Source organism: Piliocolobus tephrosceles, unplaced genomic scaffold, assembly GCF_002776525.5.
Source record: "Piliocolobus tephrosceles isolate RC106 unplaced genomic scaffold, ASM277652v3 unscaffolded_41184, whole genome shotgun sequence".
Lineage (NCBI taxonomy): Eukaryota > Metazoa > Chordata > Mammalia > Primates > Cercopithecidae > Piliocolobus > Piliocolobus tephrosceles.
The window spans coordinates 21,568-41,083 of record NW_022325626.1 but is presented as its reverse complement, the minus strand read 5'-3'; the positions used below and the strand labels follow the sequence as shown (position 1 = coordinate 41,083).

Here is a 19,516-nt window from a genome sequence, read left to right as displayed (position 1 = left end):
TGCGGGTGTGACTGTTACTCTGTGTGTGTGACTGTGTGTGTGGGTGTGACTGTATTATTCTGTGTCGCCGGGGGCAGCAAGGGCCCCAGAATCCCCAGGAGCACCTCAGTGCACTCAGCACTGGCTCCAATGTCACCCCCGAGCAAAGGCCCCTGATTCCTCCTGTCAGAGAAAAGAGAGTCCACAGGGCCTGGGTTTCCACCCTTCTCCCAGTGATGGGTACTCAGAGGTAATGACTCTTTCCAAGTTCAAGAACATCCTTTTAATCACAAACCACTCATCCACAAATGTGGCTATGGGGTAAGCAGCCTGGGCTGGGACCCTTTCCAGAGGTAAGTTGGAGTCACGTCCCTGCCCCCTTCCTAGGGTGGAGGTGGCCTCCAGCCAGGGGGGGCTTCCAGGTTAATGCCAGAGCCTCGACTACTTTGGACTCCTGTGAGCTCTTCTTGGTTGGAAGAAGGGGGGGTATTGCGGGCCTGCTCTGTCCCAAGGCTCCAGAAGCTGCCCCCACCCAGGCCTGCCTGGCCTCACCCTGCAGCCTGGGTGCACGGCAGCCTGGGCCCTGCCTACACGATGCCCTCTGTGTGCTTGCTCTGCCAGACCACCAGTGCCGTCACCAGCAGGGTCACCGTGATAGGGACCACGATGAAGGGATAGAGGACGCTGCCAGGCGGGTCCCGCACGGCCCTGCCTGAGATGGGGCAGGCCCTGAAGTAGTGCCCGTGCACTGCCAGGAAGAACCTGTCCACCTCTGCGTTGGGCCAGAAGCAGCCTAGCTTCTCCGCCATGTGCCAGGTGCAGTCAGCCAGCTCCCTGTAGCTCCTGTGGATGGAAGAGGAGGTGGTGAGACCCTGGGCAGGCAGGGGAACCAACGCGGGACCCCAGCCAGGGGCGCTGCACTGTGGCCCCTCACGCGGCCCTGGAGCTTGGCTTGGAAAAGCCCTGGCACTGAGGCAGTGGCCCTGGATCCAGGAGGGCAGGGCCCCAATGGCTCCAGGGGGACTCCCAGGCAACCTGCATGGCGGCCCGTGGTGCAGGAAGCCCTGGCGTGGCTGTGGGGCCTCTCACAGCTCTGTCTGCACCGGAAGGATGACCCAGGGTGGGTGGCCAATGAGGCCTGCACCTCGGCCACCAAATCCTCCGCCACCAGCTCCTTCTGCCACCCCGGGCAAGGTCACAGGCTGGTGTTGCGTCTGTGTGTGACTGTTATTCTGTATGTGACTGTAATCGTTATTCTTTGTGTGTGACTGTGTGTGACTATGTGTAACTGTTATTCTCTGTGTGTGACTGTGTGACTGTTATTCACTGTATGACAGTGTTATTCTCTGTGTGACTGTATGACTGTTATTCACTTTGTGACAGTGTTATTCTGTGTGACTGTGTGTGTGACAGTTATTCACTGTGTGACAGTGTTATTCTGTGTGACTGTGTGTGACTGTTATTCACTGTGTGACGGTGTTATTCTGTGTGACTGTTATTCTGTGTGTGACTATTCTCTGTGTGTGACTGTTATTCTGTGTGTGACTGTGTGACTTATTCTCTGTGACTGTGTAACTGTATTATTCTGTGTATGACTGTGTGTGACTGTTATTCTATTTGTGACTCTGTGTGACACTGTCTCTGTGTGACTGTTATATTCTATATGTGACTCTATGTGTGTGACTATTTTCTGTGTGACTGTGTTACTGTTATTCTCTGTGACTATGTGACTGTGTAACTGTTATTATCTGCGTGTGACTGTTATTCTCTGTGATTGTGTGTAGCTGCGTTATTCTGTGTGTGACTGTGTGTGACTGTTATTCTCTTTGTGACTGTGTGACATTGTGTGTGACTGTTATTTTCTGTGTGACTGTGTGTGACTATTTTCTGTGTGTGACTGTGTGTTACTGTTATTCTGTGACTGTTATTCCCTGTGTGTGACTGTGTGTGAATAGCCGTGCTATTCTGTGTGACTGTTATTCTGTGTGTAACTGTGTGACTGTGTTCTGTGTGACTGTGTGTAACTGTTATTCTCTGCATGTGACTGTAATTCTGTGTGTTATTGTGTGACTATATGTATATATAACTGTGTTATCCTGTGTGTGACTGTGGGTGTGACTGTTATTCTCTGTGTGTGACTGTTATTCTGTGTGTGTGTGAGACATTCTATGTGTGACTGTGCAACACTGTTATTCTGTGTGACTGTGACTGTGTTATTCTCTGTGTGTGATTGTGTGTGTTATTCTGTGTGTGACTGTGTAACACTTATTCTGTGTAACTGTTACTGTGCTATTCTGTGTGTGTGACTGTGTTATTCTGTGTGTGTGTGTGTCCCTGTGAGTGTAACTTGTTATTTTCTGTGGGTTTGTGACTGTGTTATCCTCTGTGTGTGTCCCCGTACATGTAACTGTTGTTATTTGTATGTGGTGTGACTGTGTTATTCTGTGTACCTGTGTGTGGGTGTAACTGTGTTATTCTGTGTGTGAACCTGTGTGTGCAGGTGTGACTGTGTTATTCTGTGTGTGTGACTGTGCGGGTGTGACTGTGTTATTCTGTGTGTGTGACTGTGTGTGTGGACTTCACCACAGGGCCCCTGACCCTATCCTGCCATGGCTGCAGGTGCCTTTGCCCACAGGTATGGCTGCCACCAGGCTAGAGGGAAAGGAGTGGAGGTGGCTGTGCTGAGCTACGGGCCTGGGCAGCACGGGCAGAGGGTGTGCCATTGGGGTGCTCCTTGGGCTTGGCTTGGAGAGCAGCCATCACGGAGTCCCCTCTGCTCCAGGAAATCTAACCCTCGAAGTCGCAGCAGATGAGCTCATTCCCACCCTGCCCCTTAGGTGCTCTCAGGACTCTGCTCCCCCAGGGTTCTCTGGGGAGAGCAAATGCCATCTGTTTCTGAACAACTTTTTCCATAGACAGGGGTTTGTAGGCCACAGGCTGCCCTTTGAAATGAAGTGGACAAAACCCAAGTGGATCCAGCCATCAGGGCTCTTCCGTGTCATCTTCCAACCCAGGACGTGGGTGCCAAGTGCCTCTTCCAGCAGAGGAAACTGAGGCTCTGAGACTGCACTGGCCATGGGTAGAACCCAGACCACACCGGATCCTTCTGCCTCCAACCCTGCATTTCCCCCAACCCTCAACCTCCTGCTTCACAGAACAGCCCTGAGACTCAGGAAGAAAAGCACCTCTGGTATTGCATGGGGCTCAGAGCCTGTTCTCAGGGACTGACTGCCTGAGGGGTCTTGGTGGCATTCACTGTTGTCACCATTCCATGATAACTGCTGTTATCATGAAGATCCACTGGGTGCCCCTGCATGATAGGCACAGGCTCAGCAGGGCCTGTGTGTGATCTTGCTCACGCTTGGAGACCGCTATTACCCATCGTTTTATAGACAGGGAAACAGAGGTTTGGGAAGGCTGGAGGGCTTCCGGGTGAGAGGGCCAGGGTGTGACTGCACAGGTCTCACACCTCACCACTGTCCCTCGCCCTTGGTGGCCAAATCTGGCCACAGCTTGAACACTTCCTTGTCTGGGTCCAAGTCGCACTCACTGGGGGTTGAGGCCACAGTGGGCATCCATAAGCCAGTAAGCCTTGAATGAGCCCTTGCCCCATAGGGGCAGCCTGAGTGCCTCTAGGGCAGTTGTCAAGTCCCCTTCACGTCCGTATCCACGATGCCAGTGTGATGCCAGGCTTGCCGTGGCAGTTGTGCCACAGGGCTGCAGCCAGGGTAGGAACAGGCTCAAAGCCCTTTCCACCATCCCAGACGCTTCTCTCCTGGGAAGCAGATGTCTTAGGCTGCTGAGGGAGGAACAGCACAGCCTGTCACCCCCAGGGCACAGGCAAAGACACACCATGGCTGGTGGAAGGACAGGAAGGAACTCTTTTTCTTTGGAAGGGCACCAGGAAACTATCCTGGCCTAGGATCCTGCACCATACAAAACAGAGGCCTTGGCTGGGCATGGTGGCTTATGCCTGTAATCCCAGCACTTTGGGAGGCCGAGCCTAGTGGATCACAAGGTCAGGAGTTTGAGACCAGCCTGGCCAAGATGGTGAAACCCTGTCTGTACTAAAAATACAAAAATTAGCTGGGTGCAGTGGTGGGTGCCTGTAATCCCAGCTACTCAGGAGACTGAGGCAAGAGAATCGCTTGAACCCAGGAGGTGGAGGTTGCAGTGAGCTGAGATCACGTCACGGCACTTGAGCCTGGGTGACAGAGCAAGACTAAGACTCTGTCTCAAAACAACAACAACAAAAAACAGTGATCTCTTCTCGCTGGGGAAGGGACAGGACAGTCGCACCCAAGACCCCAGCAGAGTTTGTCTGCCACAGGAAAAAGGGGTAGGAATTCTGAGGCAAAAGGCACAGGGAAGGGCCTGTCTAAACTGAGGCTGGATCAGGACACAGAGAACCCTCCCCGAGCCTTTGAACATAACCTTGGTGTAGAATAACAAGCAGTACCTGTCTACTGCCAAGAGAAAGTGGGGCGAGATCCACGCTGCAGCACAGGCAGGCAAGAGAAAGCTGAAAGCAAAGCTGAAAGCACCACACTGAGAAATCTCCTCCAGTGCCCTAGTCCCAACCCTGGGCACAAGGCAATGGCAGCTCATTGCTAGAGGTACTTGAGGCCTATGGTACATTGAAGATAACCATAACAACGACGAATCCCAAACCCAGTTCAATTCCTAACAAGATTGACTCAAATCCCACACTAACAGTCTGACAGAAGAGGCTTACCCATTTCCACCTGTAAATACTATTGACTGTAGTCACCTCTGTTCTATACATGCATGTTCAGTATTCAATAAAAATTATATATATATTTTTGTTCAGAAGTAACAAAAACAACCAGTCCATTGCCAAGAGGCAAAACAATGAATGGAATTAGACTCAGAGATGACCTAGATGTCAGACAGGTATGTTAGAATGGCTAGTGATAATGGGTCTAGTGGAAAGGGTAGACAATATGCATGAACAGATGGAGAATTTAAGCAGAGAAGTGGAAACTCAAAGTCAAAGACAGTTGCTAGAAATAAAAAGACATGGCATCAGAGAGAATTCCTTCAATGGGCCCATCAGCAGACAAGAAAACTGAGGAAAGAGAGAAATTGAAGATATGTCAGTAGAAATTAACCAAACTGAAACACAAAGAGAAAAAAAAAGTGGGGGAAGACTAGAGCATCCAGGACCTGTGTAACATGACAATCCTGTAAATGACATCAACTTCAACTCATAATGTGGGAGTCCCAGAAGGAGGAGAGGGAATGGAGAAGAAATATTTGAAGAGGTAATGGCTGACGCTTTTAAAAAAATGATGAAAGACATAAAATTGCAGATCCAAGAAGCCTGGAGAATCTAAAACAGGACAGAAAACAAAGCAGCTACAATAGCAAACAACCACATAGGCACATCAAAGTCCAACTAATGAACACCAAAGAAAAAGGAAGAAATCTTGAAGTCAGAGGAAAAAAGGCATACAGAAGAACAGTGAGTTGTAGCAGATTTCTTAATTTCTTATCAGAGGCTTGTCATGCGGGAAGACAATGGGCAACATCTTGAAAGTATTAGGGGTTGGGGGGAGGGGAAACACATTCTTAGAATGTTTTCTACACCTAGGAATTTTCTATATTCTAGGAATTCTATACCTAGAAAAAAATACCTTTTGAAAATGAGGTTGAGGCTGGGCACATTGGCTCACACCTGTAATTCCAGCACTTTGGGAGGCCGAGGCAAGCGGATCACTTGAGGTCAGGAGTTAGAGACCAGCCTGGCTAACATGGTGAAACCTCGCCTCTACTAAAAATACAAAAATCAGCTGGGTGTGGTGGCGGACACCTGTAATCCCAGCTACTCAGAAGGCTGAGGCAGGAGAATTACTTGAACCTGGGAGGCGGAGGTTGCAGTGAGTTGAGATCAGGCCATTACACTCCAGCCTGGGTGACAGAGCAAGACTCTGTCTTGAAGAAAACCAAAAAAAAAAAAAAAACCCAAAAAACAAAAAAATAAGAGGTTGATATAAGAACCTTTTGAGAAAAAAGAAGCTGACAGAATTCATTGCCAGCAGACCTGTGCTACAAGAAATGTCAAAGAAAGTTCTTCAGTCATAAGAAAGAATTTGAGATCCATGTGAATAGATGACGGGCTCCAAAAACAGTGAAAATGAAGATAATAGAAGGATACTTTTCCTTATACTTAATCTAGAAAGTGAGTAAATGGATCAGAGGTCAAAAATCAAATGTGAGGAGACCCTCGGGGGCTTTAAGAGGCTATACAGAAAAAGTAGGGGCCTCTCCAGCATCCCAGCGCCCTCTACCCCAGCCCCTATCATACGGTCACTGTTTTTCCTCCCTGGCCGCCCTCTAGATCACTGCCCTGAGTGCACAGCGCCTCCCGCAGCCCATGCAAGAGGCCTAGTAGATGAGGCATGAGGAGGGACAGGCAGCAGAGGGTGTGCCCTGCCTGTGGGCACTGGGGTATGTGGTCTTTCCAGGTGAGCAAGGACTCATGTTTCAAGAAGAAAACAGAAGTGGAAAAAGCCGCAGGAAGTTGTGACAGTCTGTGTCTCATCGTGGGGAAAAAAACGAATGAGTACATGTTATGTGGCTGGTCCACGGTAAATGTTAGACGTGTTATTGTTGCTGAAAACCAAGTCTAGGCTTCTCAGCTACAGGGCTAAACAGTGAGAATGCTGCCTCTTTTTTTTTGACCAAGTCTCACTCTCTCATCTAGGCTGGAGTGCAATGGTGTAATCTCAGCTCACTGCAACCTCCGCCTCCCTGGTTCAAGCGATTCTCCTGCCTCAGCCTCTAGAGTAGCTGGGACTACAGACACGGTCCACCACACCTGGCTAATTTTTGTATATTTAGTAGAGACGGGGTTTCACTATGTTGGCCAGGCTGGTCTCGAACTCCTGACCTCAGGTGATCCACCTGCCTTGGCCTCCCAAACTGCTGGGATTACAGGCGTGAGTCACTGCATCTGCCCAGTGAATGCTGCTTTGAATGATGATCCTGTCCCGTATCTCAGACCCTCCAAACCCACAGGCAGTTTAGGTTTTGGTGTTCTGCAGATCAGTGATACATGATCCTGAACACTGCCCCCCGTCCTCTGAGGCGCGGAGCTGTGGCATTTTTCGGAGGAGCTATTGCCATCTCTGCACTGGCCAAACAGAACAGGAAGGAGCGGATGCAGGAAGCCACGCCACCACAGAACCCACACTGAGGCCACGCTGAGGCAGATAGGGCCGTGTGTGGGTGGGCTATTCTGGGACCAGGCACTCTCTCCTTGATACGTTAGCCTTCTGGATTGCAGCGCCACCCACGTCTAAAAATATCTCTAATGTGCTGTCGGCTGCCCACTTCATCCTGTTTATTTATACAGAAGTGACAGCTGAAACCTTCAATAAATGTTGTGAGCTCCGTCAGTGAGGATGTGATAAAAAAAAATTCCCCTCGGAGTACAGACATTCTTCTGCCCAACAGAACATAGAACTGACTGAAGGACCCAAAATAGTCATGAAAAATACACCCTGACTCGAACTCCCCAAAGTTTCAGTTCTCATGTCACTGAGCAATTATCCTTTTTTGGCTAGGACTTTCTATTCTGGGGCTCAAAGCAAATGTTGCTCGGAATGTTCCTGAATCCTATGGCGGGAGTTTCCAGCATATCTGGGTCCCAAGTCAAGGCCCGGCACCGCAGTTCATGGTGGTTCACTTGCTGGTAAGAAAGTGTCATCGCTGATGCTCACAGGTGAGTCGTCTACTCTGGGGACACCCTGAGGTTGCAGTTGTCCCCCAGCTACCCCTGGCTGGCCCTAATATGAAATATCAGAGCCTGGGCCCTGTCACCCACAGACCTGGGTTCAAATCCCAGCTCCACCTCTTACCCAGAGTGATCCTGGAGACCTCATTTGCCTGTTCAAGCCTTAGTCTCCTATTAAGATGAAGAGACAGGTCCTCACTTGATTGGCTCATGAAGTATACATTTCTCGTCCTTTTTGAGTTTATACTTAAGCAAAAGGTGACCAGGCAATGTGTGTCTAAATCATCAGAAAATCGGAGGGGAAACCACTTTTGGCTTTAAATTCACTTTTTACAATTTATTTATTTATTTTAGACAGGGTTTTGCTTTGTTGCTTGGGCTGGAGTGCAGTGTGGCATGATCTTGGCTCACTGCAAACTCTGCCTCCCGGGTTCAGGTGATCCTCTTGCCTTACCCTCCAGAATAGCTGGGATTACAGGCGTGCACCACCACACCTGGCAAACTTTTATTTATTTATTTATTTATTTATTTAGTACAGACAGGGTTTCACCATGTTGGCCACGCTGATCTCAAATTCCTGGGCTCAAGCGACCTGTCCGCCTTGGCCTCCCAAGGTGCTGGGATTACAGGCATGAGCCACCACACCCAGCCTCAGTTCACTGTATCTGCATCAGCATTTGCCTCCCTCTACCCTGGAAGATTCAGCCTGGTGGCTTCCAGCAGCTTTCATTACCTGCTGGGGCGGGAGGTGCCACCCCATGTATCCTGACAGCCAGCGTGGGTGAGCCACTTGAGGCTGGCTCGGGGAGCCTGTCCCAATGCCAGGCAGACATGGGGTAGGGATTCAGATAGGGTGGTGTATGGGTGGCTACAAAACACAGAGCGGAATCCCCATGAGGCATTTAAATCACTGTTTCTTCTAGAAATACAAATGACTACCAGGCATGTGAAATGAAAGACCACACATCCAGATGGCACTTCTCTTACAGATGAGAATGCTAGACTGGGCGCGGGGGCTCACACGTGAAACCCCAGCACGGTGGGAGGCCTAGGCCAGAGGATTGCTTGAGCCTAGGAGTTTAAGACCAGCCTGGGCAACACAGTGAGACCTTGTCTCTACAAAAAAATACAAAAATTTGCCAGTGATGGCGTGCACCTATAGTCCCAGCTAGTTGGGAGGCTTAGGTCAGAGGATCACACGAGCCCAGGGAGGTGGGAGATTGAGGCTGCAGTGAGCTGCGTTCCTGCCACTGCACTCCAGCCTGGGCAACAGAGTGAGACCCTGTCTCAAAAGAAAGAAAAGAATGCTGAATGCTAGTGAAGGTGTAGGACACTGAGGCAAGCACTCACAGCATTCCTCACGGAAGATAAACTGGTACAATTTTTCTGAAATACAATGTGGCAATATGTATCAATAATGTCAAACTCATAGATGCCTCTTGACCCCATAATTCCATTACTGGGGTTTATCCTAAATTAATAATGTGAAATATAGATAACAGTGATCTAATAAGGTGTCCACTGCAGATTTATAATTATGAAAAACAGCAAACAACAGGACAGTGGTCACAGAAATTATTTATGAGCGGCTCTGTTATGTAGCTGTTAAAATTATATTTAGGAAGAAAATTTTAAGATGTAGAAAAATATTTATGTTCTAAAGCTGGGCAAAAGAACAGCTCTCATGCCTGTGATCTGAGCACTTTGGGAGGCTGAGGCAGGAGGATCGCTTGAGGCCAGGAGTTCAAGACCAGCCTGGGCAACATAGTGAGACCCAGTCTCTCTGCTAAATAAATAAATAGTTTTAAAAAGCAGCAGCAGGTTAGACCAGATACCACAAACAGCCTGGACTGGGGTAAAATGGTCCACACGGGCAGGAGACACACCAGAACGTTACAGGAGTGATCCCCACCAGAATGGTGATAACACAAAGGACTTTTCTCTCAACTTGTTTGGATTTTCTGGGTTTTCCACCTTGAGCATACACACTTTTTATAATTACATTTAACAGCTCATTTTGGCAGGAAGGCTCACAGGAAACTAGATTTGACATCACTGCACGTGCAGCCACCGCACCTGATGTCTCGGGCAGTCTGGGTCTTCCCACCAGATGGCTCTGATATGCAGGTGGGGCTGGGACTCTCTGGTGACAGTGGCTCATGGGGCAGGCGTGCAGTGCAGACAGGCAGTGGGGACAGGACATTGGGCCTCTCCAGTCTCAGTGGCCTCCTGTGTGGAATTGGGGGCCCTGCGGGACCCAACTCTGAGGCAGGAAGGGGCCCTGTGGGAGGGTGAGTGGGGGTGCAGGGTGGGCCCTGGGGGCAGGACCCCACTTTCCTCCTTGCTCTGTTCCCCCCGCCACCCCCTCTGCAGAAACCTCTGCATCCTCCTGGTCCTCCTGTTGCTTATTCCATCTCCCTTTCCTTCTGGCCCCTCCTCTTCCTCCTGATCCCTCTCTCCTCCTGGCCCCTCCCTCCTCCTCCCAGCCCCTTCTTCTTCCTCCCAGCACCTCCTCCTTCTCCCGATCCCTCCCTCTTCCACCTCGTCCTTGCTCCAGGCCCCTCCTCATCCTCACTCCAGCCTTGCTCCGGGTGGCAGTGGGGCATCCTCACTGACTGAAGCCCCCTGCCCTTTCTAGCCCCGGGAGGAGAGGCATCCCCCGCAAAGCGCTCCTCCTCTCTTCGCCTTGGGCTGCACCTGTGAGCTCCCCATTCTCCCTCCTCCACCTGAAGCCTGGGCCGTTCACTTCTGGTTGTGAACACGTGTGATTGCCTATCCCCTGAGTTATCGCGGCTCCCCTTCCCTCAAGGGTGCCCTCCCCTCCTGAGGCCCCATCACTGCGCCCAGGATGGGGCAGAAGTGACTTGTCCTGGTGGATGGGTTATTACAACTCACATAGCAGCTTCCACCTTTCTGCAGTGAGTTTGTGGGGGCCTGGCATCTATGCACCCCTTCTTCTGCCTCCTCCAGTTTAGTCAGGGGCAGCCATCAAACCCCTCCACTGCCCTCCACTCTGCATGCTGGGCTTAGCCACAACGGGCTCTCCAGGCCACATCCCACACCCTGGCACCTGCCCCAACCCACCGTCCACACCTTCCCACCCCTGCTTCACGCCTTCAGGGCTCACCATTGCACCTGTCCCGGATTCAGAAGCCTCTGTGTGGGTTGCTCAACTGGGACCCCTCCCTCCTGCTGGCCACATTCTAGCCACACTCCCCGCTCACCTGGGTCCCCTCCCTCTTGCTAGCCACATTCTGGCCACAGTGGCCAGCATTCTGCCTCAGGGCCTTTGCACGTGCTGTTCCTTTTACCTGGAAAGTTCTTAGCCTCATCTTCACAGGGCCACCCTAGGCTCACCCTTCACTTAAATGTCATGTCCTCAAAGAGGCCTTTCTGGATGCTTCAATCATATTTGGCTCCCCCAGCAAAGTGGGGTTTTCCTTCCTAGATGTGCGTTACTTTGTGCCTGTCCATGGATTCATGTGATTATTGAATCACTGTTGGTCTCAACAACCAGACTGCAGATACCACCAGGGCAGGGAGGGTGAGAGCCAAAATCCCACTTACTCTGCTCACAGCGGCCACCTCCAAGGCAAAGTGAAACAAAGGCTAAAGGAAGACAGCGAGAGAGGGCTGTGCCCAGGAGACGCAGACAGAAGGTGAGCAGGGGTGCAGATCCATGGGGCTGTCAGGGATACTCCACCTAGAACAGTCTCAGCACCACGCCGCAGTGCACAGACGGCCGCAGCTGCCAGGAACGCAAGAACGTGGGGGACTTAAACACACCTCCCAAGGCTAGGTAGATAAACAGTATCATAAAATGATTATGAAAAATAATGTTAATAAACTGATGCAGTGACTGATAAAGGTTCCATTCTACAGAGACTCAGCCAGCTTTTCAAAGGCCCCTGGGTCCGTATTAGGCAGCAAAAAGAGACTCATCACATCCCCAGAGAATAAATCGTAAGTCAATATTCTTAGGCTACAATATTGAAAACTAAAAATTAGTTTTAAAAAAGGATATATTTAAAAAAACGGAATTCTTGAAAGATCATTCACATAATTTTGAAGTCATGCGAGAAGTTAAAAATTCAATTACAAAATATTAAGAAACAAGAATGGCAAAATACTATGTGTACAAATGAATGGAATGGGGCAAAAGTGGATTCTGAGAAAAATTAACAGTTGTAAATTATCTTCTTATTAAACAAAAATACATGAAAATAAACAAAATAAGTATCCAAAGCAAGATATTTTTTAAAAAGAATAAATCTCTCCAAATGGCAAATAATTTGTCCATCAATAATTATTAAAAGCTAATATTGGCCAGATGTAGTGGCTCACGCCTGTAATCCCAGCACTTGGTGGGGCCAAGGTGGGCAGATCACTTGAGGTCAGGAGTTCAAGACCAGCCGGGGCAGCATGGTGAAACCCCATCTCTGCTGAAAATACCAAAATTAGCCAGGCGTGCTGGCACACACCTGTAGTCCCAGTTACTTGGGTGGCTGAGGCACAAGAATCCCTTGAAGCCAGGAGCCAGAGGTTGCAGTGAGTCGAGATCGTGCCACTGCACTCCAGCCTGGGCAACAGAGTCAGACACTGTCCTAAAAAAACAAACAAACAAATAAAAAAATAAAAAAAAAAGAAAAGAAAAGTTATAAGAGATTAATGTGTAAAAATAGTTTGTTAAAAATTGGAAAATCCTCTGTGAATTGGGATACTTTTTGGGAAATTATAAACTATCAAATATTGACTTAAAAAGGAGGAATTCCAAGAAGAAAAATGGAAAATGTTATTAAAGAATTGCTGTCTCAAAAGGCCCTAGATCCCACGCAGTTCTTTCAAATTCTTTTTTTTTTTTCTTTTTAATTGAGATAGGGTCTCACTATGTTGCTCTGGCTGGTCTCAAACTCTTGGACTCAAGTGATCCCACCTCAGCCTCCCAAAGTGCTGGGATTACAGGAGTGAGAGGCATGAGCCACTGCAAATTCTTAATGTGAAAGAAAAAGATGTGGAGCTTCCCAGTTCATTTAAAAAAGTTAAGAAACCCTGATCCCAGCCGGGCGCGGTGGCTCAAGCCTGTAATCCCAGCACTTTGGGAGGCCGAGACGGGTGGATCACGAGGTCAGGAGATCGAGACCATCCTGGCTAACACGGTGAAACCCCGTCTCTACTAAAAAATACAAAAAAAACTAGCCGGGTGAGGTGGCGGGCGCCTGTAGTCCCAGCTATTCGGGAGGCTGAGGCAGGAGAATGGCGGGAACCCGGGAGGCGGAGCTTGCAGTGAGCCGAGATCGCGCCACTGCACTCCAGCCTGGGCAACATAGCGAGACTTCATCTCAAAAATAAATAAATAAATAAATAAAAGAAACCCTAATCCCACGCCTCTTAAGATGGCATGACATGTGTCTCAGTGCATGCGCACATGGACAGAACAGATGCCCTTCACTTCCACCTATGTATTCAACTCCTCTATCCAACGCTAACAAATTTCATCTAGCCATATAGCATATTTTATTTAAAGGAGGGCTAATCTCAGGAATGCTTTAAACCTGTTACTACAAAATCACACTTTAATATACCATGGGAAAAAAACACACCATCATTTTCGTACACATTGAGAAGGCATTTGAGAAAACTCAACATTCGTTTCTGATTTTTTAAAAAAAGCCATAACCTTGGAAACACAGAAAGAGACTATTTTCTTAATGTGATAAAAATCTCTCTCTCGGCCGGGCGCGGTGGCTCACGCCTGTAATCCCAGTACTTTGGGAGGCTGAGGCAGGAGGGTCACCTGAGGTCAGGAGTTTGCGACCAGCCTGGGCAACACGGTGAAACCCCGTCTCTACTAAAATACAAAAAATTAGCCGGGTGTGGAGGCGTGTGCCTACAGTCCCAGCTACTCGGAAGGCTGAGGCAGGAGAATTGCTTGAACCCGGGAGGCGGAGGTTGCAGTGAGCCGAGATCGCGCCACTGCACTTGTGACCCTGTCTCAAAGAAAAAAAAACCTCTCTCTCAAAACAATAGGATGCATCCCATTTAGGACTGGAACGTGGGGCCATTTTCATGGCATCCAGCAACAGGCTTATTTTGCATTTAGGCGGCCGGGGCTGGCTTCTCCCTTGTGGTTTCTGCCTTTGGTGTCAGGGCTCCCACCCAAGATTCCGTGAATAGCGGGACCTTTCCAAAGCAGGGAGGGGCTAGCCACTTACTGCGCCACTTCCTCTGTGGACAGAGAGCCACGCTGTGGCCTGGCGTGCGTCAGGCGTGGGCAAGCGCGGGGCCGGCTTGTCTTTAAGAGGCCTCAGCCCAGGCCCTGGGGATATGAAAGCCCACGTGCTGTAGCTTCCCATCTACGTCTGTGTGTGTGAGTAGGGCCTGGCTTCCTGTCACTTCTGCCCAGCACTGCTGGAGGCAGCAGAGAACTGGGCACCTTTTGTTTTTCTTGACACCGGGGAAATGTATAAGGAAGTCTTGTTAACTGTTTGATGAAAAACACTTCAGCACACTGTCGCTGGCCCGGGAAACGTGGGCTGGGCCAGCAGGCTCTGAGCCAGCTGTGCACACCTGGAACTCCTACTGGGTGAGTGGCTGCTCCCATACCCCTGGGACTTGCAGCACACGCCAGGAAAGGCAGTTATTGTCCTATCAAACCCTTCCTAAATCAGACTGGTCAGAGAGTACAGTCAAACTAGGAAAAGAGCCAAGCGTTACAAGTCCTATGTACCTGTACCGGCCCAGGGATGCCTACACATTTGACCTACCGCACTGCGGAGACAGGAATGCTTTGAAATAAGTGTCATCATTGCATGCAAATGAATATGTTAAACAGGAATTTTCCCCAGGTTCTGACTATGGTTTATCTATTTAAGTTGAATTAACAGGGACTTCTGACATCTTAGCAAAGCCATTTTCCCAAGAGCACAAGGGGAAATGCCAACTCCATTCCTCTCCAAAGAATTACAGCATCTGGCCAGGCATGGTGGTTCCGCCTGTAATCCCAGCGCTGTGGGAGGCTGAGGCGGGTGGATCACCTGAGGTCAGGAGTTCGAGACCAGTCTGGCCAACATGGTGAAACCCTGTCTCTATTAAAAATACAAAAATTAGCTGGGTGTGGTGGTGCACGCCTGTGGTCCCAGCTACTCAGGAGGCTGAGGCAAGAGAATGACTTGAACTGGGGAGGTGCAGATTGCAGTGAACCGAAATTGCACCACTGCACTCCAGACTGGGAGACAGAGTGAGATTCAGTCTCAAAAAGAAAACAAATTTTAAAAAAAGGCTGGGCATGGTGGCTCATGCCTGTAATCCCAGCACTTTGGGAGGCCGAGGCAGGTGGATCACGAGGTCAGGAGTTCGAGACCAGCCTTACCAACATGGTGAAACCCTGTCTCTACTAAAAATACAAAAATTAGCTGGGTGTGGTGGCGTGTGCCTGTAATCTTAGCTACTCAGGAGGCTGAGGCAGGAGAATCGCTTGAACTCAGGAGGTGGAGGTTGCAGTGAGCCGAGATTGCACCACTGCACTCCAGCCTGGGAGACAGAGCGAGACTCCATTTCAAAACAAAACAAAACAAAACAAAATCAAAAAAAGAAAAAAAAAAGGATGACAGCAACCGTGAGCATGTGTTTCTGAGGTTTCCACTAAGACTCTTGGATCTGTAAACAAGAAGCTTCACCACAGGTTTTTTGCAAATACTTCGCCAAATCATGGAAGCCAATTCCATTCCACACCTTCGTTACCAGCTGAATACTGCACTTCACCAGAGACCGGGCCCTTGCTGAACAAGGAGGCCAAAGGCCTCTCTCCTGCAGGAAAAGGAACAATGTGAATAACGCACTGAAGAAAGAATCTTGGGAGGGTTCGAGGAAACAGGAGGAAGACAGATGAAAATGGGCCCAGTGTTCTCACTGCTGTGGAGGAGGCCACAATTCCTCCTGTGACACTTGCAGTGACTGTAGAGCATGCTAATAAAGCCAGAGAAAAAGGCCAGCCCTCTCTGCATGTTGAGCAGGGAAGGCAGACACGGGACCACCTGTGGCCTCATCCTCACCTCCCCTTGCTCATGGCCTGTCTGGGCTTCAGGCTCTGTCCTGTCCCATGTCATCTGCTCTTTCAGTCTCCCTCTTTCCTGGCCTGAAGTGTAGCTGGTTTTCCCATTACTGGGATGGAGCTGAGGCCCAGGCAGTGCCTGTGGTTGCATGCTGGGCTCTGGGGTCCGCTAGGACTGATGGACACCCTGTGACAGCTAAGAGTGCCACACGGAGCATCTGGTGAGCTGCAGGCATGTAAAAGAGGGACCCACTGAAGCTGGGGCAGGTGACCCCACCATCCCCACGGACAGCACACCACACCCCCAGGACATTTAAAGGCCTGGCCCCTCTGCTATCCAAAAGTCTAAGAGGCTGGGTGCAGTGGCTCACACCTGCAACCCCAGCACTTTGAGAGGCCAAAGTGGGAGGATCACTTGAGCCCAGGAGTTCCAGACCAGTCTGGGCAATACAGAAAGTCTCCCCCATCTCCACACAAAATTTAAAAAGTTAGCCAGGAGTGGTGGTGTGTGCCCGTAGTCCTAGCTACTTGGGAGGCTGAGTCAGGAGGATTGCTTGAGTCCAGGAAGTCAAGGCTGCAGTGAGCTAAGATCACGCAACTGCATTCCAGTCCAGGCGGCAGAGGGAGACCCTGCCTTAAAAACGAAACAAAACAAAACAAAAAAAGTCTAAGAAAATACTAAGACCTGTTTCCCTGAGTGAGTGTGACCCTAGGGCAGGCGTTCTTATCCCTCCTTATGGACAAGGGCGCTTGCTGAGGTGATGGGGAGGTCCCCGAGGCAGCAGTGCAGAGTGGGGAACGGTCCAGGGGTCTGCTGGGGACTGCTTGGCCTCCTCCACTCAGGGTCCTCCCTGGGCCTGGCTTCCTTGCCTCCCTCCCCTTCTCCTGCTGTGGTGGCCCCAGGCCAGGAAGGAATCTGGGCGCCTCTGCCGATGCTGGGAGGAAGCGAGAGTTTTCTAAATCCATCCCTGGCTCCATGTGCAGCCAGGTCTGGCACCAGACACAGCCTGGGAGCTGCCAAGCCAGGCTCCCCACAGAGCAGCCACAGCGGGCGGGCAGACGGGCACAATGCCTCCTCTGAGAACAGGCCTGGGCAGCTCCCTGGCTCCGGGGCTGCCAGATGAAGTGCAATTTTACAATGCAGTGGGCGTCCCAGGCAAAGTCACAGACTGTCCTATGCTGGCTGCATCTGGGCCTGAGCAGGGCGTGCATTGCGTCCCAGGGTCCGAGGATCAGGGAATGCTGGGAGATTGCCGAGCTGTGCTCCCTGTGGGCTGGGCACATGTGACCCCACGGGCTCACTACAACCCCTGGGAGGTGTCCTGGGACCCCTGTGGGGACACCCGGGTCTAGCTGCCCAGCTGTGTGATGGGGCCGAGACCACACTCAGGCCTGCCCAGGCCCCAGGGTTCCCACCTCATGGGGACATATGGTTGTGACATGTGTCCGAGTCTCAGGATGAAGCATGACAGCCGGGATGCTATATTTGGACACTAACACCCTGGGGGCATTGTCCTTGTGAAGCAACACTGGCCTGGAGGCTGGATGGGCTCTGCCCTGCCACCCACCCCTGGTCTCAGCACCAGCCGGCCCGAAGCACTCTCGCCCTCCCTGCGCAAGAAACTCTCTCCCTGATGCCACTGGACTCTGCAGGGTCCCCCGCCGGGCTTCACGAGCCTTCAACAATCCACCCTGCGCACCCATGGGGTGCCCTGCATCATGCTGGCCCCTATACAGGCACCCCACCCACTGGCCGCCTCCATCCGGGTGGCAGCCTTGCCACCGCTGCCCTCCTGCCCCGATCTCACCGCATTTGGAGCTCAGGGCAACACTGAGTGTGGGGAAAGGGCCAGGCCAGGAGATGTCCCACCATGGGGTGTTCACTGTGGGGGCTTCGAGGAGTTGGCAATTACGGAGCCTCGGTGTTTTCACTTTTCAAATGGGTTCAGTGATCCCTGGCTCACAGCAGCAGCGTGGTGAGAACTCCCTCAGAGGGCCACTACCACGCCGCTCTCTGATGCGAGCCCATGACTCCCCATAGGACCTCTTTGCACAGCAGGGGGTGGGCATGTGACTCGCACTGTCCCGTCTTTGGATGGGAGCCCCACATAGACAGGCAACACGTGGCTTACCGTCTCGCTCCTGACTCGCTCTACAATCCCCACCACAGGGCTGACCTCACGGGAGGGCGAGGGGCTCCAGAGGCCATGGTAGTGGGGGGCTGTGGCTCGAGGAGGGAGGGGGAGGCCCTGCTGCACTGGGTCCTTAGTGGCTGGCACCACTGGCCAGGTGTCTGCTAAGTCCTCAGCAAATGGCTGCTGAGCTGAGTCAGGTGTCTGGGTCCTGAGGAGTACCCTGCTACCAACGTGCCTTCACCTCACTTGTCAAAGGAGAACCACAACCTGACAGGAGCAGAACAGGTCACCCCGTTCCCCAGGGCTGGCAACGCTTTGTCTCACCTCCTGTGAACACGTGGCCCTCTGTTCAGTCTCAGAACGTGTTTGTGCACCACGGGGAGCCACCCTTACCCAAGCAGGGGAGAAGGTTCCAGCCATACAGGGGCTTCTCCACAATTCAAAAGCCGCCCTGCACAGCCTGGGCCTTGGAACTGCCACAGTGCACCAGGAGGGTGAAGATGCCAAGAAATAAGTGTGGTGGGGACCCACAGAGCCTCAGGCCCGCCTGGCTTCTGGGATGGAGGGGTGGCGGGGGGCGTCTCACCCCCGAGCCAGGTCCATCTCGGGCAGGGGATTCAGGAGCTGGCGCTGCCTGTCAGCAACATTCCCTGGTTGTCCTGGCTGCCCCAGGTCTGAGGACATATGGCCTGCGAGCTGCCCAAAGGGCCCTTCCACAGACAGCCTCGCCCTGGCCTAGCTCCCACCCCAGCACCGCCCCCGGCTCCTCCTGCCTCCTTCCCACAATGGCAGAAATCCAGCCTCCCTGTAAAGAGGTGAGTTAATATTGTCCATTAGGCTTGGGGATAAAGGAAACTCTCATTCATTGCTGTATAATTAGTTTAAATCACAATATCCTAATTAAAAACTACCTTAGGCCGGGCGAAGCAGCTCACGCCTGTAATCCCAAGACTTTGAAGGGCCAAGGTGGGCCGATCACTTGAAGTCAGGAGTTCAAGACCAGCCTGGGCAACATGGCGAAACCCTGTCTCTACTAAAAATACAAAAAATTAGCTGGGCATCATGGCATGCACCTGTAGTCCCAGCTTCTAGGGAGGCTGAGGCACAAGAATCATGTGAACTTGGGAGGCAGAGGTTGCAGTGAGCTGACATCACGCCACTGCACTTCAGCCTGGGTGACAGAGGGAGACGGTATCACAAAAGAAAAAAGAAAAAAGAAAACAAACTATTTTTATTTTTATTTATTTTTTTGAGACAAAATCTTGTACTTGTCGCCCAGGATGGAGTGCAGTGGCGCAATCTTGGCTCACTGCAACCTCCACCTCCTGGGTTCAAGCAATTCTCTTGCCTCAGCCTCCGAGTAGCTAGGACTACAGGTGCACGCCACCATGCTCGACTGATTTTTGTATTTTCAGTAGAGACACGGTTTTGCCATGTTGTTCATGCTGGTCTCAAACTCCTGACCTCAAGTGATCCACCTGCTTGGTATTCCAAAGTGCTGGGATTACAGGTGTGAGCCACCACACCCGGCTGAAACTACTTTGGAAAGAGTAAAAAGCAGAATTTGCATTGCAGAAAATAAAAACAGATTAT

The 19,516-nt window shown here is 51.0% G+C and overlaps 1 protein-coding gene across 1 annotated transcript in view; it reads right to left on the bottom strand.

Annotated features, from left to right (window-relative positions):
- Window positions 1-239: 239 nt before the first annotated feature.
- LOC113223391 (receptor activity-modifying protein 1-like) overlaps window positions 240-19,516 on the bottom strand; it is a 35,948-nt gene continuing 16,671 nt past the window's right edge. Inside the window, exon 2 of the mRNA XM_026452852.1 lies at window positions 240-822. Within this exon, the coding sequence (XP_026308637.1) occupies window positions 567-822 (256 nt within the window). The 3' untranslated portion in view covers window positions 240-566. The remainder of the gene's footprint in view (window positions 823-19,516) is intronic.